Source organism: Periplaneta americana, chromosome 1 (assembly GCF_040183065.1).
Source record: "Periplaneta americana isolate PAMFEO1 chromosome 1, P.americana_PAMFEO1_priV1, whole genome shotgun sequence".
Classification (NCBI taxonomy): Eukaryota; Metazoa; Arthropoda; class Insecta; order Blattodea; family Blattidae; genus Periplaneta; species Periplaneta americana.
In genome coordinates, this window is record NC_091117.1 from 78,703,420 (window position 1) to 78,730,592 (window position 27,173).

General features: G+C 33.7%; 1 protein-coding gene across 1 annotated transcript; it reads right to left on the reverse strand.

The window, feature by feature from the left end:
- Positions 1-2,858: 2,858 nt before the first annotated feature.
- Positions 2,859-26,662, reverse strand: Lsm12a (LSM12 homolog a). Its single transcript, XM_069822689.1, has 5 exons — positions 26,490-26,662; positions 26,013-26,149; positions 18,321-18,430; positions 11,367-11,496; positions 2,859-3,018 (listed from the first exon to the last, which is right to left on the reverse strand). Exons 1-5 carry the CDS (start codon positions 26,620-26,622, stop codon positions 2,941-2,943), a joined length of 588 nt encoding a protein of 195 aa, XP_069678790.1. The 5' UTR covers positions 26,623-26,662; the 3' UTR covers positions 2,859-2,940.
- Positions 26,663-27,173: the final 511 nt, after the last annotated feature.

Sequence of the window (27,173 nt, forward strand, 5' to 3'; positions counted from 1 at the left end):
CAATTAATATCACTCAATAAAAGAATTGTATTCCAATGGATACCATCCCATTGTGGAATCCTGGGAAACGAGAATGCGGATGCTTTAGCAAAGAAGGGCAGCACTGCTACTTACGTACAGACCTGTTACTTAATCTACGTATTACTCTGTGAAGAGATTTATTAAATCTACATACTTAGACTTCAACAAACAAAATTTGATAACACAATCCCAAGGGAAAAAATGGAATTCTCTGCATCAAAATCCACAGTTAATTCCCGATTTACCACAAAAATCGTCTGTAGCTGCATTTAGATTGGCAACAGGCCATGATTGTTTGGCTAAACACCTGCATAGAATTGGAATATATCAGTCCCCTAACTGCCCATTGTGCAACTCAAAACAAGAAATGGATTTGGAACACCTCAAAATCTGTGCTTCATTGGCTGGTCATGATATCTTTGAAAAATTTTGGAGTGCAAGAGGTCAAATGACTTTGTCAAACGCCTGGCATTAGAAAACAACAACAATATTGTGTTGATATATTATGCCCTTTAAAACTTTCGAGGGCAATAAACATACTGTATACTATTGTTTCCATAAGCACAAGAAAAATACGTCTCCTCCCATACACATTTCTTACCTTTGGACAGAGCCATGCCTAGCTAGTTATATGTTACGCCACTGATAACTGGTTGTACAATGTACCTGCAACGGGTTGGTTGGGAGGGGGGGATGTGTATTCTCTGCCTGCCCCTGCAACATCACTTAGTAACAGGCATTGCTACGACATTTCTGCCGACGGCTGATATAAATTAATGAATGACAAAGCAAACCAGTAATGCGACATAAAAGGAAAGCAGGTGTTATAAGAAAAAGACAACAACTTTAGCTTTTATATATTACATGTTTCTTTTTTCGGTTTTTCATTTTTTATTTACTTTGGTGAAAATTGACAAGAACATTTTTACGCTGCCAAGAATAATTCATTCTTCTTCGTTAATAAGTAGTTTTGTGAAAACAAAACAAAAAAAAAAAGTATGAGAAACTTTGTCCTCATTTTTCTTAAATAAAGTTCTTTCTTTCATTCTCTTTCTGTAACGGATTTTTCGCAAGTGCATAGTGTTCTCATTTTGCATGTACAAAACTTTTAAATAATTCTCAACACATCTCCCTTTCTGACAGCAAAACCCAACATTTTTCTCAACAATACGTAGATTTCTTTCATCTTATTTCATTTCAACAAATTCACTATTACATAAAGAAACGCAAGGTTCCTCTCTTCTGTCTCGCTAATTTTGTTCTTTTAAAACAACGAATGTTCCTAGAAAGTTCTTTTCATGATTGTGAAGAAGATTGTGACAACCACCACAATACACGCCTCGCTGGATCAATGTTGTTGTATTGCCAGCTGCTCATTCTGCCATGTTATTACAACCAGTATTAAAAATGTGGTTTCCAACAAACAATATTTTACAAAATATACATGTTTTCTTTAATCTGTAGTATTACAAAATAAAATTGCCTCTACAAATCTCACAGTCATTAAAAAAAAGAAAAGTATGGGAGAGTCCTGTTCAAGTATAAAAACAAAGTATTATGGACTCCCACAAAAAAAAAAATACATTTTCACTAACAAAAGTTTCTGTGACCTTAAAATCGTTTTGCAGGTTGGAAACCACTATCTTGTGTAATAATGTAGAGAGATATACCGTACCTCCATGCCTAACTGCACTGCAATGTCAAACGCCATAAATAACAAACCTGAAAATTTATTACAAAGTGTTTAACAGTTCAAGTCCATGTCATCACAATGCATTTTATCTGCAAACAGCAACTTTTCTGACACATTCATCACTCAGTTAAATTCTAGTGCCACACCTTCTCAATATCCTTTGCAAGGAGATACGGGTACATCATGAGCATACAAATAAGGTTGTAGGTTGTACAGGGTGGGTACAAAGTCCTTTCACACTTTCAAATGTTTACTTCTTCAAACCTATCAAAGTTACTTTGTGGGGAGGAAAAAAAAAATTAAAAAAAAGTACAATAGCTACTAATAATACAACTCACTGAAAACAGTTCAATTCCACACACAACTACACTAATGTCAAACTGTGTGATTTGTCGAACATCGTCGAAGAGCTGCACCCTAACTCCATACTTTTGAAGATTCAGAGAAGCAAACATTTAAGAGTGCGAGAGGGCTCACGCACATTGCTCAATGTGCATCACCTCAAATTTCTATATGTTCCTACAGTTTCTTCCTATGTCACGTGAATACCAGTCTCCGCTACAAACGGCTGCCAACACACTGTTGCCATATTTCACATCTTGATTCGAGGAATAAAATGCACAGCAAAACCTCAATACAAAAACTACCAAAATCTCACTACATTCAGGACAAAAAAAATATATATATAATTTGAAAGATTGACTACACTAAGAAAGGCATCCAAACTTCTTAAATAAGATTAACATTTTTTTTTTCCGTCCTGGATAATTGTTCCCTTACGAAGCTAGGAGCCGGAGAAACGATTCTTGATTTGTCTATTCCCATCCCAATCGTCATCATTTCACTTACATTAGTCATGTACATTCAAAAAGGTACAAATGACCAACCTGACCTTAACTTGCCAACATTAATATTGTCTGATGCAATTTTTTCACATTGTATAAAAAGAAGTTCAACTAACATTTGCCCAGATCACAGTGACTTTCTAGAGTCGTGGTATTGAGATTTTACTGAGACAGGACAGACACAACAGCTGCTCACTGCTATGGAAATTTGGGATGTCTCGCGAGACTGATCCGCTTGCCAAGACACCTCAAAAGAAACCAAACCCAACAGGCACTATGTCGGTAGCGGTGGCTGGTAGGTCTGGTCCTAGATAATGGAATATAAGCGGCGGTACCTCCCCCACTTCTTCAATCTCTCACGGTACGATCGAATGTGTTTGCTTACTGCGGTGAGGTCTGGGCTCCGGCGACTGACGTGGCTGCCTCTGCAGCTGCCTGTTCCTTCACATGCTTTTCAACCTGAGCAAACAAATGAAGACATTCTACTGTAAAATGGATTCTCAAATTACACAAACCTTACACAATATCATATTAAAATATAGTATATTGCGATACAAGCGTGGTAAGTGCATTATAACAGAATCAAGGGAAAGTTCTCTATTTCTGAGATTCTGTTATGCACTTAACACATGTATTGCATACAATTTTTTGGCCGATCTTAATAAAAAGAATTAATTATTATTAATTATTTTTAATTTAAATAAATAGTCTGTTTTTGGATGCTAACATTTTCATGTGTGATCGCTGTTTGTTATTGGTCAATAGGTGTCATTCATTTATTATTCGTATTTGTCAATAGGTGTCATTCATTTGTTATTATTCATATTTGGGGCGTTCAGAGCACAAGGGAATCAAGTAGAAAAATAAACTTCTTAGAAAATTAGACTTAAAGTCTTTATGTATAGTTAATAACCCATTAAAGATGAGTGTGATCTTAAACATCTGCAGCATTGCAAAGATTGTGACGACATGATTCTTTTATGGTCTGAAAGTAGCCTCATCAAAGATATCTATAGACGAAACATCTCCCTATTGACCAAAAATGGACTTGATTCCCTTGTGCTCTGAACATCCCATTTGTCGATAGGTGTTATTTATTTGTTATTATTCAGCAATAATTGTGAAAATATTGTGATAAAATAAATTATAGAAAATTTAGTTTTGTCTTCAAAGAAGTAGGTAAGTAACACCCTAGATCATATATAAAACAGATTGACCAAGCTTATATTAAATTTAGACGCAACTGGAAAATAACGGACGCTATGCGTCGCTAGTGTCGAGAAATGAGCTTGCAATAACAAACACTAGATGGCAGAGTACCTGAACAGTACATAGAGTAATACGACTGTGAGATGACTTTTTTACGTCATGCCACCTCCAAATTTCTTTCTCATTGTAATGTGAGGTTATGTTACAATAAGACTTTGATGTGTCGCTAAATTGTAGTATACAGAAGCTTGTTTTACCCAAATTCATCAACACACATAGATGACATTTTGGTACATGGCTGATATAATGTTGTTTGCGTTCAATATATAATCTGTCATCTGTCTGTTTTTAATGTTCAGTATACAATACCTCCCTAGCAACAATTATCACAAAATACTAAAAAGATCAGATTTGTCTGCGTTTGTTGAATGCACATCATGATGCTCACGAAAAGGCACAAATTTATTTTGTGAACAAGATTACAATTTTTGAATATGAAGGAAAAGCAGGTATCCCTCTTCTGAAATTTATCCGAAAGGGGAAGAATTACAATTCCCTCCCCCCAAACTTGTTTCCTCTTTTCTAGGCCTATATGTTTTCATTTTACAGGTGTATTATATGATGCGATATGGAAGCAGATAAATAATAACTGTACGTTTCTCGTCCACATTAAATTCAACGTGTTCATAACGTAGACCTGATATATTGCTTCATGTAGCCTACACAGCTGGCAGTGTTCTTTTTACGAATAAGCGGTCGTACTAATCATTTTCTTTTCATCTGAACTATTGCTAGAATATGCGTTTGTGTTTTTATTTGCTCTGTATGTTGTTAAATAACTACTGAACATCGTCTTTGGTTAACAAATTGTTCTAGTATTCGTTTTATATCAGTCTTACGGTATTGAATTATGTCCATAACGTGGGCGAGATATTATCAGGCTGGAAAATTCGCTCTGAATGCATTTTTTTACACAATTTTCTAATTTTCAGCAGATTTACGATAACCTGTGCGGTTTCTCTGCTAATGCAGAGTTAATTGCAATATACGGTAATTCTGTTATTTTCCTGACACTTTTATATCCGTTCTCAAACGTACTGATTTAGATTCTTTACCCTACTGTAGGTATTTTGCTCTCTACAAATCATCGTTAGTCAAATGAAATAGACTATAATAGTTGTTTGCAACGAATTAGTAGACAACCTCAATCCCTCCTGACCGCCTCCCTTACGAATTTCTTTCTCACTTTAATCAAATTTACTTTATACTGGTCCTTAAATTACTGAAACTAGTGCTGAGGTAGTTACGGTGATTTCTGAAGTGAAAATCGTTCAATTTATAAGGGTGAAATCAAAAATAACTTTTGTAGCCTTTCCTTGTCCTTAATTGGAAATTTGAGTAACTTCATATGACGACAATATTTCTTCCTTCTTCTACAGTTAACATAATCGCAGATGGGCATTTCTAAATGAAGTTTGTTACACAGAAACCTTTGAGACAATATTGACACTTGAAGTTCTTTATATAGTTCATCTATAAGAGTTAAATTAGCGCTGAGGTAGTTTCCTTCATACTCAGCTTATTCACCTTACATACATGAGTCTGTAACAGGTTAGGTTTGGTCAGTGCTGTCATGGTAATTTTTTTCTTGGCCATACACCCCACCCCTTGTTTTCTCCCTTGAAATATATTTTACTCTCCTCTCTCTATTTCTCCAATTGTCATTTAATTATTTTTTTTCATATTAAAGAAGAAGTAAAGAAATTGTTTTGCTTTACAATTTAATTGTACAAGTTTGATTTAAAGAATACACCATGTAGCACCACCATAGATGCACACTTGTCTCGATGAATCTTGGAGTGTATATTTGCAGCACTTCTTGTTTTTCAACCATTATTTTATATAATTCTGGATTCCAGTGCTGAAGAGGTGGATAATTTTTGTTTATGAACATCAAACAAAATAGGCGGTAGGTACAGTAGGAACAGGAAGAGATGATCTAAGATCTGTATAGATCTCCACGTACAAAACTTAGGCACCCATATGCCGTATGGCTCCTTACAGACAAAATTTTCATTTCCCCATACGATTAATTAAAAAAAATTGTAGGTTCCATACGATATATGGCCTCGTGTGGCCTCCATGACAGCACTGGGGCCAGTTAGTTTAGGCACTTTTACACCTTGCATATACAATCAAATGCATCTCCACAAAAAAAATTCCTTATAAATTGAACGGTTTTCACTTCAGAAATCACAGGAACCGCTTCACCCAGGTAAGTAGTTAGCAGTTAATCATTTCAAAGCTCTTGTTATATTATGAAATAGCATCACACAATGCTGCCAAAATAAATGTTCCCAGTGTTAAAATTAGAGTGTAAATTTCGCTTAGGACAGTTTTTGCTCTGGAAAATTAAAGGAAACAAACAGTATATCAAACCAGCAGCTGAGACACAAAGCACCTGAAATTCGAAAGTGGTTAAAAATTTTTATATTTCGTTCTTTCTTTTTTACCAGCAACAGAAGTACCGATATCAGATTTTTTGCAGAGCTAATATCAGAGGCCCCTCCTATTAGAGAATGTTTTGAATATTATTATATTCTGGAAAACTACATTGGCACATCAACCTCCCCTCTCCCCGCCTGAATTCTGGGCTGAAGCATGAAAATTTCGAAATGTACAAACTACAGATGCGGCAGAATATTACCACAATGGTCTTCAGCAAGAATTTTGTAAGACATTTCCAAATATCTTCATGGTCATTATATGTATTAAAATAAAACATATACTACATGTGAAGTACCTACTAAAAATGAGAGAAATAGAAATGGGAAGGACAATAAAAAAAGTGGAATGGACAAACACTAAGAAACTATTCATCTTGAATCAGTATGAACAATAGGACACTTTTTTTTTGGTGTTAGTGGTATAGAATATGAAATTAAGTTGCATCAATAAGTTTTTCGAGTTTAGCATTACTTTAAGTATTTATTGTCCCCCTGTTGGAAAGATGGAATTGCTTTGTTTGAAACTTGATGAAATTTTATTGTACCTTAACTCAATTTATTAAGGTACAATAAAATTCAAACTAATAACTGCAGGCCATTTTAAAATAAATCTGTTGGATGTAAATTATTTATTAATTTATTAGGACCATAAAGGTATTGTTACAAGCGATAGATTGAATCATTTTTATCTTAATAATTTAATGTAGGATGATTATTTCGGGAATTGTTATGCTCTAAATTGTGAGGATATTTTAATACTTTTTTAAAATATAAATCTGGAATATGTTTCCAGTTAGTAAAGAGTAATTCAGAGAGACAGAGGTCTCAAGCATATTTATTGACACATGCCAGAATTATTAAATATGAAAAAAAGAGTTCTTGCACTAACATACTGTTTATAAAGTAACCAAATCTTAAGAAATACAGTATATGTACTGGTATTCTATATAAAGGCATAGGAGTGAATATAAATCTGTTTTAAGGAATTCCTATTTAATATTCCTGCTATAGGAACATGACAAAATAAATACAACGCAGCATGGAAGCTAATTCAACTCTTATCGAGTATTGTTGATGAGATGTGTTATGAAGGTAGACCGAATCATTCAATATAAATGTATAAATAGGACGAATAATAATAGATTAATTTCAGTGTATGTAGTATCATAACTGAAAGCGGTAACTAGTCTATGAATGATGTCTTAACAAGTATAAATAAAATGGACTCTTGACAAGAGACACACATTTGGCTTCAGTAATAACTAGGACTTCAAGGAATTTATGGTAGCTCACCTGTCAGGCAAAACTCTGAATAGTCAGCATTGTCGAACTATAGAAGTGCGATTAAAAAGTATTTTTTTTCCCCACCCATTACATATGATTGCTTTTTTCAAGTCCCGGTAATAACATTATTAAATTAATTATCCCACATATTTGGGTGGTGCTTTTCTTTGTTTCTGACATAATTTATGAGAGTTTCTCTTTTACACTTCAATAGAGAAATACAACTTTCAGTGGACAATGAACGTGTAACTCTAATGGAACTCTAAGAACCACAGCATTAATGTTTTCTTCTTTTCTTTCATGCCCTTTAGTTTTTGTTGCAGATAATATCATGCTATTGGATAATTATACATGCACCTTTCTAATAAAATTGGCATATATTTCACTGGTCTCAGAAGTAAAATTAAATGTATAATAGCTTCTCGGTGCAAAATATTTACTGAAAATTATTGTAGGATTTGAATAGAAATGCCACTTCTCAGGCAAGGTTATTCGTGGATGACTGTATAATATACAGAAAAAATTAGTGATAAATCTTATATCACCGCCTTGCAAAACTAGCTTGACGTTATTGAAAACTGGACTACTACAAATAAAATTAAAATCAATGTGAGCAAAAGTAAATCAATATGTGTCCTTCTGTAAAACACAAAATTAAATTCGTCTCATATACCAATTAAATGGATCACCAGTGTCACAAGTAAACACTTAAGTACTGTATATATTTTAGTAACAAACTGGTTGAAATAAGTCACTAATATTACAAGGATAGCCTGGAAAACACTACATTTCTTTATGCGTATTCTTAAGAAAGCTAACCGAAAGTCAAAAGAATTAATGTACATAACCCATGTTCGGTCCACTGCTGTGGAGTAATGGTAGGCACATCTTACCGTGAAATGAGTGGGCCCGGGTTCAAATCCTGATTGGGGCAAGTTACCTGGTTGAGGTTTTTCCGAGGTTTTCCCCAATTGTAAGGCGAATGTCATGTAATCTATGGCGAATCCTCAACCTCATCTCGCCAAATATCATTTCACTATCATCAATTCCATCGAGGCTAAATAACCTAGTAGTTGATACAACATCGTTAAATAATCAATTTAAAAAAAGACGTCAGATAAGCAGAGGAAGTTACAAAAGCTTGTAGTGGCGAAGAATTTAAAGCGTCTGTGTTGTTAAAAAAAGGGAAGTAGTACAAATGGCAGAAAAAGTGGATAGCTTATATTGATGTATTTGTTACGTGACATTACACAGGAGATATCACCACATATGGTTGTAAACAACCGTGGATATTTTAAATCTGAAAGTGTACTTTAGTGTAATTTTTTTTTATTGGGTTATTTTACGACGCTGTATCAACATCTAAATTATTTAGCGTCTGAATGATATGAAGGTGATAATGCCGGTGAAATGAGTCCGGGGTCCAGCACCGAAAGTTACCCAGCATTTGCTCGTATTGGGTTGAGGGAAAACCCCGGAAAAAACTCAACCAGGTAACTTGCCCCGACCGGGATTCGAACCCAGGCCACCTGGTTTCGCAGTCAGACGCGCTGACCGTTACTCCACAGGTGTGGACACTTTAGTGTAATCAAGTGTTGCTTTGTATAATAAGAACTGTAGACACAGTGTATACGGTAAATCTCTATATGCATTTGAAAAGATTAGTAATCAACTTGACAGAAATGTTCGTGTGTCACAATATAATTTGTAATATTTTATTTGTTAATGACACTGTTATTTTTATTAAAGTATGTGATTTAGCAGTTACATGTACTTCACAAATGTCTTAATTGTTTCAAAAACAATTAAATGCATTTATGACATTTGGCACAATAATATGAACATTTTCCATTTTGGTAATAAATTAAGTGGCAAGAAAATGTTCATGTGTCACACCATATAATATTTAATATTTTTTACATTATTAATTATTCCTTTTCATTATGATTTTCCGTTTATATTTTGGAATGCTTACGTTAAAAAACAGTGATGTGTCTTTCATGAACTCCTAAGTATTTGATTAAGTATCCTGTGAAGATCATAGTTACTTCAAAAATGTTACGTGTGTGACTATGGAATGACCATCAGTATTGTTAGTATTGTTACAAATTACAAAACCTGAAACTGTTAGAATGGGATCAGGAGTAGTGACAAAAAATGTAATGTTGTAGGCCTACATCAACATGACTATTTTAATCCAGTTTCTAATAGTTTTTAAGGTTTGAAGGCCTTTTGAGGTAAACAGTATTGAACATGTGAGGGAAGGGCTATTTCTTGGTAATGGATTAGGCCTGTATATTTTATAATATTATTAACTATATATTGTTAAAGTACCTAGTAAATATCGTAATATGTATATTATATAATACTGTAAACGAGACAATATCACAGGCTGCAAACTAGATTATTCTTGTTTTTGTATAATTATACGAACATGTCTGAAATAAACAAGACTACCATTGGTTAGGTTAGGATAGGATTACTTATATATTGTAATCAGGCTATATGCACAAATTTTCCAATATACTACTATCATAACTAAATAGGTAATGTTAACATTAATTTTCATAAGTTTTTGTGGTGCAAATTAAAATAATTCAAAGTAAAGTATAACAAAACTCCGACATTATAATTATGAACGTCAAATTCTCTTATTTTATTTATTTTTCAGTGTTTAGTCCCTTATTTCCCATTGTTCTTTGGATTTATCATTAGTGAAATATCAATTAACGGATAAATTATGTTATACACTCAGTTGATAATATAAATAATATTCACGACAAATATATAAAAACAGAAGAGATAACGAATCATAATTTAGCCCATCGATAACTTTATAACATGGTCTAAAAATTCTAGGTAGATTGGCTTTGCGCGAGACTCTGCATTGTATTCTATTCAATACAAAGGCGTACTTTATCTTATCTCTCCACTTCGCCCACGTGACAACTATAATTAGAACTCCCTCGTTCCGAACTTGCCTAGGTCATATAGGCCAATAATATTTATCCATGGTCATCAATTGTCGACAGTACATACACTGCCATCGTAATCTAATGGTCTAGATCACGATGGCAGTGGTACATACCGTTGCTTACGAGAATATCTCGTAAGCAAGAAATAATCGATTTAGACCAACCAGACCAGTTCAGAGTTCGTGTCTCGTGATGGTGTTGGTTCTTGTGCCATCTGTTGACGATTATTGAACTACATCAAGCCGGCCTCGACTGCAAACCCTAAAGCCTATATAAAAGAGCTATCTGTTAGTATATATGATCTAGGGTAACACATTAATTATACATCAATATAAATAAATAGCACATAGAAAATGTCTTTAGATTACTCATTAATACACATGCAATCATTGTATTCTTCACCTGACATAATTAGGAATATTAAATCCATATGTTTGAGATGGCAGGGCATGTAGCATGTACAGGAAAATCCAGAAATGTATATGAAGTGTTAGTTGGGAGACCGCAGGGGAAAAAAGACCTTTAGGGAGACCGAGACATAGATGGCAGGATAATATAAAAATGGATTTGAGGGAGGTGGGATATGATGGTAGAAACTGAATTAATCTTGTTCAGGATAGGGACCGATGGTGAGCTTATTTGAGGACGGCAATGAACCTCCAGGTTCCTTAAAAGCCATTTGTAAATAAGTAAGTAGGCAACTCATTAATTATACATCAGTGTAAATGAATTGCATACCGGTATAGGTTAATGCTTGAATACGTATTTTACTCCATGGATGTTTTGTCAGACAACAATGAATGAATGAATGAATGAGAGATTGTTTACTTACTACTTTCTTGATGTGCGTTAAGGCTTTGCAGTCTGCATGACCTCGTACATTGTCTAGCTTATAAGGTGGTGTGATTGTCACAGTGTCAAATACCACTATGTTGGACCCGTCCCAATTCACCTCTTTAATGCTGAAATAAAATACAATAATAACTGAAATATTTTGCAGAAACAATGGATAAGTCACAAAAAATTTGCTGCAATAATTTTTGTGTAACAAAATGAGAGTGACTATTTGAAAAATCCATGTAAGCTACCATAATTAATGAGGATATACTTTTGCTAATCATCTTTTTGCTTGGCATTAACCCTACACAGTGAAACAATCTGATTCACAATTACGTTTAACTAGATAATATTGTAATGACTAAGGAGTGGATTCCTATGTAATTAAATATTCTTTTTGTGTGTTATAATACACAATTAACAAAGTTAAAAATTCCGAACAAGAAGTTTCAAGTTTAAAACCCGAATTTTATTTCACATAAAAACACATATTTTCACAAAAAAAATTATGTAAATGCATATTTTCAGGAAATCTATTATAAACACATAAATCTTGGAGTTTTTTTTTTACTTACATAATTTTTTTATAAGAACTTTTAAATATTTTAAAACTATATCAATTATATCACTCAGAAGTATGTTATCTTTTTAAGAATTCTTGGTCGCTTCGTGCTTCTAAGTGCTGTGTGGTGTATCCGTAATCCATTTTTGTAATAGTATCGCCTCAAGTTCTGACAACTGCTAGGCAGCTTATCAGTGTTATTATTAGAGAATAAAATAACATGGACAAGAAGGAGAGATCTTGCAACACATAATTAGGCATGTTTATTGTTGCTGAAGATGATTTCATTCCATGCTTTGTTTGTGAAACACAACAGATAAGAGCTGGGGTATGAACATTATTTAATTTAAACAAATCTCTCGCCTCTCGCTCATGTCTATCAAGTAAGGCAATATATCTTGTTGTGATTCCCTGTTATCAGGCTTTGTCAATCGATATCCTTCAAGATATACTGAAAGATGGTTGTTTAAAAAACGATTTGGCTTTCCTATTAGCAAATCTAAGCTTTTTGTGTGACACCATAAAAAAAAACTCGAAACATCCAAAAACCTGTTGTCTGAAACAGGGAGATGCATACCATGAAAATTAAATTAGACTCGCTACCAGGTTCAGAAGTACAAGTACTAAGGGACAAATTCCAGAATGTGTTTGGGAAAAACAGTGGATTTAAAAAAATGTGTAAAGTTGCTCAAGTATCGCAGAGTGTGCCTGTAGGTGAAATTGACAGTGTTTGTGACATTCCTCTCTTTAAATATGTATGTCTGATGTTCTATGATGTGGAAAGATCGTTTTCACAGTATAAGTCGTTGTTCAGAGATAATCAGCATGCATTTGTGATGGAGAATTTGGAGATGACCTTTGTTGTTCAATGCAATTCTCGGCCAACTACTAGCACTCAAGTGTGGTTGGTGAGTACCTAGTAACATTTTTTTTTTTTTCAAGCTAATTAAGGTATTTTTGTCATATTTAAAAAATATATATATTTTTTTTTATTTTCAGCAAATATTTTCGTACTTTTTAGCACATAAAAAATAAATATATTTAAATTTTTTAGCACATAAAAATCCGCTCCCTAGTAATGACAAGTCATTGTCAACATCAGTGTTGTCATCATCATCTTACCATATCTTATATGAGTATCATAAACAATGTCGTCATCAGGTACTGTCTGTGGCTAACGAGAAAGACAGACTACAGTATAATGTCACATCTTAGTCTTAATATGGCCAACACTGAACAAGTTTATATATAAATGCACATTTAACATGAGTTTAATATAGCAATTTCTTTGTTTTTTAAAACTTTGAACATGTATTTATAATAGGCAATTGTTACGATGGCCATAACAAGACCGAGATAACCATGTGACTCCAATTCACGCCACAGCCTGTCTTTCTCCTTAGCCACATTACTGTCAGACATCATTGTAGCACAGTCTAGTACAGACAGTCACGAAACTTGAGGTGATTTTTTGCATTTCTTGTGATTACAGCGCTATAAGTGGCTAGCTACTGGGAGTATTAGAAACAATAGACTGTGCTGGTACTATTTCGCTTTGTTACTTGTAAAAACAAGTTGTGTAAACTGTGAAATGTTCGTTACCAGTTGTGATAAATGTTAATAACTCTAGCACAGTTCCAATCGAGATTGTCATTAATGAGAAGGTTTTACTTATAATGGCACAATCACTACTCTTGCTGATTTTGAAGCAATTCAATGAAAATTTTATTAGCGTTGCATACCAACCAAACTATTCAGAGGAGTTACTTGCCTATATTTTTCTTTCTATAAAAATGTTGGCAGATAAACAAATTTTGATGGCGAAGTTAAAGCCATTTACACATCACTCCAAAACATATTTGTTTTGTTACACAAATGCAAAAACATACTTTTTTGCACGATCATGCTTTTTTGTTGTATTTACAGCTACTGATGTTAGGCCTTGAAAGTTAGAATTCTCACACAGAAACTTATTGCTAGGGAAACCATTCTTCATACTATAAAACTATACTGAAATAGACCCATTACAGTGCACTTATTGTTACTTAGTTACCATTACAGTGCAGTTTTGCAAAAACTTTGGAATAATATTGCTCTAAATTTTCAATGCAAAATATATTGTATTTGCAATTTTAAAAACATGATCGTGCCAAATATATATATATTGTACAATACACGTTTGTGAAGTACATTACAAAATCTCGGAAATTGAAAAACTCGCTCTGCTCGTTTTTCAAACTTTTCCTCGATTTTGTAAAAAGCGCTTCCCAACCTTGTAACGTACGTAATATACTATTTCTATCCGATTCTGAAGCTGCAATCTAGGCCATCAGTTCAAATACATCTCGAAAAAATTAAAGAAATCCATTGCATGGTGAAACAAATTCAAAATTTAAATGAGAGAGTTTTCCAATGGATCTCCGCCCATTGTGGGCTGAATGGTAATAAGAAACAAGAACTAAAATCAAATAAAAACAAACTATAAATTTTCATATGAATCTATTAAAAGGATTATAAAAAGGAGAGTTAACTCCAACCATTACAACAATTTAGTAGTGAAACACTACAATTCAACATGGAAAAATTCACTGGAAGATTTAAACACTTCCTGATCTATTTCGAAAATCTGCTGTGGTCATGTTCAGATAAGTTACTGGTCACAACTGCCTCAGTAAACATCTTCATCGAATCGGCTTATTGATTTCTCCTAAATGTTTATTATAAATAAAGAAAGCGGATATGGACATGGAACATCTGGTAAATTGCGAATCTCTTGAGACTTTTGTGGATGTTACGTCCAAATATTGAGGAGCAAGAAGGAAGGTAACTTCATTGTTAAATACTGAGAAAAGTGCACGCACGCACGCACACACGCACACATACTCAGAGAAGAACAGAGAAATCGCTGCTTACAAATAAGAAAAACAAAAAAGTATTTTGCAATTTTCAAAAAGAGAAAGGAAATGTTGAACGACTACATAACAAATCACAATGCCCTTTCTACTCTAAGTATAAATCACTACAAAACTCTCTGAATATGGTAGCAAGTTGTCGTAAAAATAAATAGGAATGGTAAGTAATATTTTCACAGAACATTTCATCATACTTACAGTATTTACAAATAATACATTACGAAATAGTTTACAATATCATTTCTTATCCATAAATATTATAAAATTACTAGTTCCTTCAATTAGGGAGGGTTCTTTAACAATTTTACAAAAATATAAATAATGCCAAAATTAATTTTGATATTGACAAGACATGTGATACATACAAAACGGCAATCTATGGAAGATTGTCACAAATAAAAAAAATTCATACAGTGGTGTACATCACTAATAATTATCAACTGCAACGTTTTCCGTTTTTCCACAATCACCACTGTAAACAAACCAAAGCTTTCAACTAATATGTTATATATCTTATAATACGTTTACCAGTGGCAGAAATACGAACTAATAATTTAGAGTTAGGTTATTTTAAGAAACTGGGTGAAGGTCGTTGCCTCATGCCAAGTAAGACAGATAATTTTAACTCAGTTGCCACTTTGACATTACACGTTACTATGGTAGGTATCTGACATCTGCCTAATCCAATACTTATGCTGTTTTTTCTACATAACTGAAATCTAGTCTAGAGAAATTTCCTCTATAATACTGCAGTTCAATAAACAAAATAATTCGTAATAACCACACTGAGAAACTTATATTTCGAAATGCGTGCTTGGAAATAAAAATATTAGACAGTATTTCTATAAATAGATAAAACAATAACCAGAGATACATTCTCTGTAATCGTTCAGTAATACAGTTCAATTCGTAATAACCAAGATGAGAAATTGATGTTTTGAACTACATGCTTGGAAACAAAAAATACATTACTATAAATAGATAAAACAGTAACCAGAGATGTGTTCTCTGTAACCATTCAATAATACAGTTCAATTCGTAATAATCACGGTAATTGAGGTTTTCAATTACATGCTTGAAAACAAAAAATACTAATAAATACACAACTGCAATAGATAAAATGGTAAGCACAGATGTATTCTCTGTAATCGTTCAATAATACAGTTCAATTCGTAATAACAAAGGTGAGATTTTGATGTTTTGAACTACGGGCTTGGAAAAAAAAATACACTACTACAAATAGATAAAACAGTAAGCAGAGATGTGTTTTCTGTAATCCAATAATACTTTTCAATCTGTAACAACCAGGTGAGAAATTGATGTTTTGAACTACATGTTTGGAAATAAAATAGTACATTATGCAACGAGCCTATAATGATAGTAATTAAGACGCGAGTATGTTTGTTTATGAAACGAGTGCAAGCGAGTTTCATAATTTTCATACGAGCATCTTAATTACCATTATAGGCAAGTTTCATACGACTTTTTATGCTCGATCATATTTCTAACTTGAAATTATTCAGAAGTATTCATTTTATTTGTATCTGACAGATCAGAAGTGACCTTGTTCATAGTTCGTAAATTGTGAGATATGCGCAGACGCGAAAGTATTGATTTTTTTCCGAGGAACAATAATGTCATTGACCTTGATGTAATGTAACATGAACTAATTTTGATATAACCTGGAAATTGATTTAGAATTGAAAAACGATATGACAAAATGAATTTATTTGAATATTATTTACAATTAACACTAATTATTATAGTAACAGAACACAACCTTTTGCGACAGTATTGGATTTCCAGCCTCCGTGACATTTCCCTAGTTGTCTTTCAACTGCATATCCGAGAATAATCGAAAACCTGAACTTTAATGAATAGGTGTATTTTAATGACATGCATTAAAGGACTGCTACCAGGTGTATAATTACTACATTTCGGCATGGTCGAGCATAAAATACACTACAGTACTACAAATAGAACAATAAGCAAAGATGTGTTCTCTGTAATTCAATAACACAGTTCAATTTGTAATAACCACAGTGAGAAATTTATGTTTTAAACTACATGCTTGGAAATAAAGAAATAACATATACTTAATAATAATAATAATAATAATAATAATAATAATAATAATAATAATAATAATAATAATAATAATAATAATTCTTTATTTATACTGGCAGAGTTAAGGCCAGAGGGCCTTCTGTTACACTCTACCAGGTCACGAAGTATACAAGCAGTTAAAATTTAACAAAAAGTTAAAGAACAGAATACTAACATATTACAAAAAAAGTAATAATAATAGCATAATAAAATCGGCACTAAAGAACATGAAAATAATACCATAATAGAAAAAAAGAAAGTAAAATACATTGGAATATAGTAAAAAGCAACTCATTTAGTACAAATGGTTAATATGGAAAACATAAGGAAGAATATAACAAATGGAATGTAATAAAATAATAATAAAAAAGATAAGAAATACGAAAATTAAATAAAATTCACAATAAAAAGGCTATGATAATAAATTCTTCGGCTGATAAAGAGAACAAAAAGGGGAAAGGAAGGAAAGAAATATATAGTCTATATTTTTACGAAACTATCGCAGAGAAAAGGGCTTGTAACTGAAATAGGTATACTTCTACAAAAGATAAACAATAAGTATAGATATGTTTGTAATAACCACGCTAAGAAATACAGTACAATTAATGTTTTGAACTGCATGCTTGAAAATAAAAAATAACATACTACTTCTATAAAGAGATACTGGTAAAACAATAGGTAGAGATATGTTCTCTGCTACCATTCAATAACATAATTCAATTTGTAATAACCACAGTGAGAAATATATGTTTTAAACTACATGCTTGGAAATAAAGAAATAACATATACTTCTACAAAAAAAGATAAAACAATAAGTATAGATATGTTTGTAGTAACCACGCTAAAAAATACAATTGATGTTTTGAACTACATGCTCGAAAATAAAAAATAGCATACTACTTCTATAAAGAGATACTGGTAAAACAATAGGTAGAGATATGTTCTCTACTACCATTCAATAACATAGTTCAATTTGTAATAACCAAGCTAAGAAATAGAACTTATGTTTTGAACTACATGCTTGGCAATAAGAAAAGACAATATTTCTATGAATAGATCGAACAATAAGTAGGGATATTTCGTCTGTAATCGTTCAATAACACAATTCTCTTCATCATAATAACTTTTCGTTGTGTACCTTAAATGTCACCCATAATGATTTAGCAGCATATTAAAAGACAATCTATAAGCTATAATAGAAAATGGCTGGGCTGTGCAAGGTTAAACCCCAAGGCTTAAGTACACAACATTTTACTTGTTTAGAACCATTATTATAAACATATTTATTTTTTCTTTGCGATCACCATATAAAGCTCGTAAACTTTATATGCAGGAATGAAAGATTTAATATCATAACTTCGTTACTCACGTCTTTGAGATGGCAAGGAAAAGTTTCTGTCCTTCTGGAGTCACATTCGGACACATTGCTGTAATAATCCTTTTTTTATCTTCGATTTGGTTACGTACCCTGGAGTTTAACTGTAATAAAAGTAACAAAACAGCATTAAACAACATAATGGTCACCTAAAAAAGACATATCATAATCACCATCATCACCAACTTCTGGCATTGGAAGTAATGTTTATAAAATTAAGTGTTTTGTAAAAATAGTAGATATTAAGAGAAATGCTTTTTGTTTTCCGTGTGAATGAAGGACGTATTTTAACCTTCAAAATAAACTAAAGTTCGTAAATCTCTAACTAGTACAGATATCAGAAATATTCAGAATTAACTACAATGATGTGCGCAATATTCCAGAAACTTCAATGCTTTTTAGTTATAAAAATATTCAGAAGAAAGAGTAATAAAAAACGCGAGTTTCATTTTTTCGTTCATAGAATATGTAAATTTCATTTCAGTGAAATTGGGGACATGAAGGTCAAATTTTATTTAAATTTGTGCGATTGCCAACATCACGTCATTTGAAAGAATGCCTAAACAATACTTAAAACAAAGCAATCGAAGTTGTTCTGTTTATTGTACAATAATAACCTTTTGTTACTCGGGAGGAAATTAAATACAGAATAAATATGGGAAATGCCTGGTATTATTAGGTTGAGAAGCTTGTATCATCCTGTCTGCTGTCAAAAAATCTGAAAGTTGGAATTTATAAAACAGTTATATTACCAGTTATTCTTTATGGTTGTGAAACTTGGACTCTCACTTTGAGAAAAGAACATAGGTTAAGGGTGTTTGAGAATAAGGTGCTTAGGAAAATATTTGGGGCTAAGAGGGATGAAGTTACAGGAGAATGGAGAAAGTTACACAACACAGAACTGCACGCATTGTATTCTTCACCTTACACAATTAGGAACATTAAATCCAGACGTTTGAGATGGGCAGGGCATGTAGCACGTATGGGCGAATCCAGAAATGCATATAGTGTGTTAGTTGGGAGGCTGAAGGGAAAAAGACCTTTGGGGAGGCCGAGACGTAGATGGGAAGATAATATTAAAATGGATTTGAGGGAGGTGGGATATAATGATAGAGACTGGATTGATCTTGCTCAGGATAGGGACCTATGGCGGGCTTATGTGAGGGCGGCAATGAACCTTCGGGTTCCTTAAAAGCCAGTAAGTAAGTACAGTAAGAAGAAGAGATGGCTCATAAGCTCTCTTGTTACAATAAATCATTAATGAAAGCAATGGAACTTATTTCTTTACTCTGGAGGAATTAAGGCCATCAGGCCTTCTCTTCCACACCACCAGAAATGCAATACAACTACACAGTCTCTTAAAACAGTAAATTTTAGTCCACCTGTCACAAATAATTCACGTTCATCTTTGGTCTGTTTTATTCAATCCTACTTCTTATGAAAGAAAAAGATCAAGAACTAAATGAATTGGTCATTGTTAAAATGCACTAAGTCATTTCTTTCAATATTGTGATAATCGAAGAAAACTGTTCTACTAACTTAATAATTTTGAAGTTATGTTTCTGTTCTGCTTACTTCCCATAATAATACTAAGCTAGGAAGTACAATTGGTTTGTTTCATCCTCTATTAAATCCAGAAAAAAAAATTTTAATCCATCAAAATGTTCATTTCAAGAATTGACTTAGTGTCTTTCACGAGGTGTGTTCAAGTTTTAAGGTCTCCGATTTTTTTCTTAGGACTGGGAGCAGACAGAAACATGTGGTTTTGCTTAAAAGACGTAGGCACTCTTTGTGAATGCGTGACAGAGATGGCAGCAGTGTATGGCGCACAGAAACTTAGTGGCAGCAGCTAGAGTGAGAAGCAATTCTGATACTTAAAATGGCAAAGTTTTCATTACAGGAACAGTGTGTAATCATTTGTTTCCTCCATTTGCCTCCATGTGACACCATTGAAATTCATCGTCAGTTGAGTGAGATATGTGGTGATGGTGTCATGAATGTGAAGAATGTGCGTCTGTGGGTGTAGCAGTTTCAAAGAAGACCAAGTGGCTGACCATGTCAATATCTTTGAAAAATATTGGAGTGCAAGAGGTCAAATGACTTTATTGTCAAACGCCTGGCATTAGAAAACAACAACATTCGACATTAATATGGGACATGCTTTTTAAATATGGAATACAGGAATTTCTCTGAAATGTGGGATCCTAGCAAGCGTCTCTCTCTCTCTGTTTCTCTCTCTCCTCTCTTTCTCTCTCTCTCTCTCCCCCTCCCTCCCTCTCTCTCACTCTCTCTCTCCTTTTTCTCTCTGCAATCTCTCAGTTTCTATTCTACCTCTCACTCTATATCGCGCATACACATAGTTTGCTAAACAACCAAATAAAAGAAATCATTACTTTACATTTTATCTCTTTACCATGGTAAACACTCCATAATAAACTGTCGACTAGTTATCTCGTAACTGAAATAAATACTGATAGTCGACTTCTCATTTCCATTAATATACAAACTTACGGTTTGGTTATGTGTGCGTGTGTCTGACAAGTGAGGGAGCGAGTGTGAGTGATATGAACCATGCATTTATGCACACGGAAATTAACTTTTTCTAAATTACTTTTATACACATTAACCAATTTCAGTTATTTTAACAGGTGAATGCTGGTCAGGGTTGGCAAAGTAATTTACTCATTACGTTTTACGTAAATTACATGTAATTTGCTACTAATTTACTAGGGATAGAAAACCAGTTTTTAAACGAACATAAACTAATTTTCTTTTTCTTGTATTAATAATATAAAAACTATATTTATTGCATTTTAAAGTTTAAATTTCTTACACATTTCAGCATGAAATCATTATTTTATTAAAAGAACTATCCATGCAGCCATCTAGTAGGCTTACTTATTATGGAAATTTAATTGGATTCCATTTCAAAATTTTAGTAACAACTTTAAATTGTTCGAGTGTATTTTCATATTTTAAGCTTACAGCAAAAAATAAACAAGTTTGATTGTTGTACCCAAAATGTGTGTTTCCAATCCCTACCCACTTTACTTGCGTGGTTTGGGTTCCGCATACTGTGGAGAGACGGCAGACTGTGACCCATTTTCAAATTGCACACCACTTCGGCAGGCCACGTTGTGCATGTTGTGTATCTGTGTGAAGAGTTATTTCGTGTACTAGGGTGAGTGTATGTTAAGTGTTCATGTAAATGTAGTGTAGGGAATGAGTGAGGATGATGATGAAGGTGAGGAAGGGAGAAGGGGAAACCCGGTGCCGGCACATAGCCTATTCCTGTCGAATAGCACCAAGGGGGCCGCCAGGCTTAACATTCACATCCGAGGGACGAATCACTATCAACAGTGACATATGCCTTCCCTTCATATGCACTGCAGAGAGATTTGGGATTTAACCCAGGCATATTTGGTGCACAATTTAGTGATTAGAAGATGTGCACTGCAATCTCTCCTAGTCCCAAGGTAGAAATTTTACAAGAAAATTTCTGACTCCGCCGTGAATCGAACCCGGGCCGGCTAGTCTGAAGGTAGACATGCTACAACAGAGATAACTCGGCAGACTATACACAAAATAAGTGTATTTTCATATGTACAGCAGAAAAAAAAACAAGTTTGATTCTTATACTCAAAATGAGTGCATTTTCATATGTACAGCAGGAAAGGAACAAGTTTGATTGTTATACCCAAAACGAGGTATTTTTGTATGTACAGCAGGAAAGAAACAAGTTTGATTCTTATACACAAAAGAAAAAACTGTTGACTGAACATAACATTTAACTATTTATTTTAAAATGTATCTAATTTTACTTCCAACAGTGAAAATATCACTGGTTAACACTCTGTCATAAAAGACTAAGTCTTTTGTCTTTTCGGGATTTACTTCCAAACCTATCGCTTTACTTGCTTCAAATAAAATTTCAGTGTTTTCCCTAATAGTTTGTGGATTTTCTCCTAACATATTCACGTCATCCACATAGACAAGAAGCTGATGTAACCTGTTCAATTCCAAACCCTCTGTGTTATCCTGAACTTTCCTAATGGCATTTCTAGAGCGAAGTTAAAAAGTAAAGGTGATAGTGCATCTCCTTGCTTTAGCGCGCAGTGAATTGGAAAAGTATCAGACCGAAGCTGGCTTATATGGACTCTGCTGTACGTTTCATTGAGATGCATTTTAATTAATCAAACTAATTTCTTGGGAATACCAAATTCAATAACAATGTTACATAAAACTTCTCTCTTAACCGAGTCATATGCCTTTTTGAAATCTATGAATAACTGATGTACTGTACCCTCATACTCCCATTTTTTCTCCAATAGTCTATCTGTCGAATACAAAAAATCTGATCAATAGTCGATCTATTACGCCTAAAACCACACCGCTGATCTCCAATAATGTCATCTACATATGGAGTTAATCTTCTCCATATTCAAACCATAGAAATTATGAACAATGTATTGGTGTTTATGTTTAAATAAACTTCTCGAGCGACTAAAAAAAGTGGCAATGGCTACAGCCTTGTCCCGTAGTAGTGTAAAAAAACTGTAACACAAACGAGAAAATTGTGTAACAATATATTTTTTAAACTGTTGGATAAGAAAAAAAAAAATAAAAAAAAAGATGTATTGAACTAGATGCATTTGATTAAAGTGTAGTGCGAAGGATAGTATATGATTTTTACATGTCTGAAAAACACGTTGCAACAGTCACTGCATTAAGAATTAAGGTGAAACAAGGAATTGGACTTTACTTAGGGCAATACTGGTGCTAGAACAGTGCTAAAAGCTGGGCATTTCTCGGAAAAAAAAAAAAAAAAAAAACAAGTAGTTTGTTATTAGTTGAAAAATACGATATTAGGCGAAAGAGACTAAACTACCGGAGGCGAATTTCTAATTGTGGAGCTGAGAGAAGAAGTGTTCTGTATCCCGGTGAGTTATACATTGTCATGCTATCTGCACAACAAGTCTTGAAGCGACGACTCAGCATCGGTATCAAAGGGACAGCTCCTAATAATCATATATACTGCAGGTGAGCAAACGTTTTGGTAAAATGCCCTACTAATTTGGAAAGCTCTGCAGTTATTTAGAGATTAATATTCTTAAATGAGTAAAATTGGCGTTCTCTTTGTGAAAATGTTAATTATAAATTGAAAATGGTTATATGAAACAAAGGTTATTTCCTGATGATGTTACAGACCCTATTATCATAAACCCCGATGGTATCAGTGATGGTGATGATAATGCCAGCTGTAGCAATTAAATGGATGGGATAGCAGAGCTTGAGCATATGGTAAGAGGTCAATGTTTTTAGTTAGATGTTCAGCGCGCATATTTTGTCGGTTTAACTCAGCTCTCCCTCCCTTTCAATGACGTCAACCAGACTTTCAGATCTTCTGTGTGAGCTGTAAATGCCATCAACCAGGGCTGGGATCGAACCCGCAACCTCAAGCACAGAAGACCAGCACTATACTGACTGCACCACCCAGGCCAGTTCAATCAAATGATTACAAAATTCACCAGCAACAGAAGATATTGTAGTTATTCAGAATTACCAACAATTGATAATTACTAAATAAGTCCTCAACTATGCTACATCAGAGACAGATCGGTGAGCTTTCAAGTCACAATTTAATTAGATCAGAATCGTCTAGGAACCCTATGCTGTGCTCTTATTGAATACTTCTGAGGAATTTCTCTGCCAACAATAATCCCGTATTTTAATTGATGAAGACAGAATATTTGTAGGTATTTGTTGTACAGTTCTAGCTGATTAGGAAAAGTGAAGTTAAAGTGTTGAATCTATGACAGCAATAGTGTCGTCGTATTATACCAGTTCCATGTCATATTACTCAATATTCCATTCACTCACACAACACATCACTCGCTATTACAATACATATATAAATATATATATATATATATATATATATATATATATATATGTTTGTTTGTCATTACACTTACAGCAGACAAATGTTACAGATCTTTTGTGAAGTTATATATCCAACATATTTAATAATTATCAATTCGAGAAACGATTATGTATAAAACACAATAATATTTAAAATTGTGACAGTTTCGTGTATAGTTCCTGGGGTAGGTCAGTCAGTACAGTATTCGTGCGCTAAGCGAAGGGTCCTGGGATCGATACCCGGCCCTGGAACAATTTTTTCTTGAAATTATTCAAACCTGCTTTACAGAGAGCTACTACCTGAAAGCCAGATTTGCATACAATAATATTTAGTTTGTAAGGTTGACAGTAGACTCTTGCACACATGCCAACTAAAAATAAATAGCTAGTAGAACCACAGTTCCACAAGAGTGGCTTTCCACGAGTACATCTACTAAACTTTGTTTGAGACATAATTTTATTTTAAGTAACGTATTACTCCTGGACCGACGTCAATAGCATGGTATAGTACTATATGTTATACTCATCTGTTTCTCTAGAATAATTTAATTTCATAAGTAACATTCCTTGTAAAGAATGAGGTGTTTCTTTCTCGAAGGAAAGTAACAAAGTAATCTAAGAAATAACAAAAAGGATGAGCCACATGTGGAGCAGCTTGAGGAGGACATATATGAAACTATTACATTAATAAGAAGAGCGGTATATATCTCAGTAATGGATTCAACAGTTTTACCAAAGTGAAGAATCACGGAAATACATTTCAAAAACGTGTAATTAAGTGACAAAAAATGCTACTTAAATGCAGGTTTTAAATCATTTCAGGAAGTCTTTTGGGCATTGTACCTTAGCTTGCATAACAGGTTGCTATTTTTTTTTGTATGTAATATTTTTTTACAGTATTTAATCGTGCACGACTTTCATTACAATGGCCATTTGACGAAACTTACTTCAAACATCTGAAGATGAAATGTAATACAGTAATAAACCCACAACTGAAGTAAACTGGTGCACTGTTAGTTATTATTTCGGAAGTGAAAATCCACCATTACACTATTTTATTACAGACCAGTACTGACATAAAAAAAATCACTAGCCTTTGCCCAGCACTTGAAAATCCTGCACAGATTCGTATATGCAAACTAATCTAATCTAGTCACAGATTCGTATATGCGAGAGACAGCATGCGTGAAGCTTTCGTAATGTCACCAAAGTTATGTTGGTACGACTGAGGAGAGAGCTCTAACACTTGAAGGTGTATAAGCAGAGTACGAGGAACTAACTACCGACATCTATGAAGAAGAAGAAGAAGAACTAACTACGAGCTAGTTTAGACGAATATTTATTTCACTTTTCATGTTAACATGGGTTCACATTTATTTCAAGATAAATATTAGAAAAATATGGTCTGCAGCATCTCTTTCCTGCCTAATACTGTAAGACTGATATTAGTGTAGAATAATATTAAGACACCATTAATCCAACCTACAGGCACTATCGTTGTCTTGATTCAGAGATGTTACACAGCTCAAAATGACAACATTGTTTATTCTCTTAAGTATGTCTTGAATAAGTACGTATATTATAATATTTTAAAAGCATACCGATATATGACAAGTACTAGGCCTACCAAGAAATTAAGTTACATAGAAAATGTGAAGAATTTAACGGTCTTAAAATATTCTGTCATGTGTAATCAAAACTTCACTACAATCACTACATCCGGTCTCAAGAGGTAATTTCACCAACATTTAATTCCAAACTTACCCTCATTAAATCTAGAGACGGTAGTGGTGGTTCTGGTACTGTATTCACTTCTTTTTTCACTTGGACATCGCTTACCAAAGACAGATTGATGATATGAACATCGTTGAAATGTGGTTGACCATTTGATGCTGGACATTCTGTTATGTAATTAAGGAAAATGTTATATCCCAATTATGCTCTACTCATGCATATAAAATAGTTTTTTCACCTGTCACATGCTTACACCTTTCTCCAATTATCTTTCACAAATAAAAACACCCCACAGTCTGTCAAGAGATGTTACCGCTTCTATGTACCTTTTGAAAACATAAATAATTCACATTACATTGAAAACATTAATCCATTACGTTAGAATAATCTGCTTTAGAACCGCACCAAGCAATACAAGATTATTGCCCAACCCTCAACATAGCAAACACTAAAATATTAACAACATATACAAATGACACATTTGACAACTGCAAGTTCAAAGGATACTAAGAATAAGCATTTTTGTTTGAGGATCAAATGCGAGAACCTCTCCTTCTATTTCCTTGTTATAACATGTTTTACAAGCCACAATACTTCCAATGCTAAAACATTCATTGACTCCTGCCATTTTCTGTCTCATCTTCTCTTTTTCTCGTCCTGCCACGCCACCATACGGTAAAACATCATTACTATATTAGAGCCTTCTAGAGAACGTTCTCTTCACTTGCGTTATGTATGACCGTATATCGCGTAGACTTATACTGGTGACAGACTACAGTAGTAATCGCGATTAGCACTTATCGCGATCATGGCCGATCGCGATTACCGAAAAAGTGATGACCCACTACATCCCGTCTGGTCAACAGCTGAATTACCATAGGGGAAAGAATTTTCTCTATGTGCATACGTATATGTTTGTTTCCCTCCTGGACAACACCTAAAGCACAGTCTACTATATACAGTCACAGTCTAGTATATACAGTCGCGAAGCTTGGGGATATTTTTTGCATTTCTCGCGATAGTTGCTAGCCGCTTGGAGCGCTGTGTGTACTATGAACACTAAACTGTGTAACTGCCATCGTGATCTAATATAGGCCGTAAGGCAGACCATGTGACTCACTTAAACCGATCACGAAGGGCGGCGTTTCAACCATATAAATTAAATGGAATGCATAAAGAGTAACATATATT

Coding starts and splice junctions, on each gene's coding strand:
- Lsm12a (XM_069822689.1), bottom strand. CDS start 26,622: ATGAGACAGAAAATGGCAGGAGTCAATGAATGTTTTAGCATTGGAAGT. Junction 26,150..26,489: donor AACAAAAATGCTTATTCTTA/GTATCCTTTGAA, acceptor ATTACATAACAG/AATGTCCAGCATCAAATGGT. Junction 3,019..11,366: donor TAACGCACATCAAGAAAGTA/GTAAGTAAACAA, acceptor TTGTTTGCTCAG/GTTGAAAAGCATGTGAAGGA.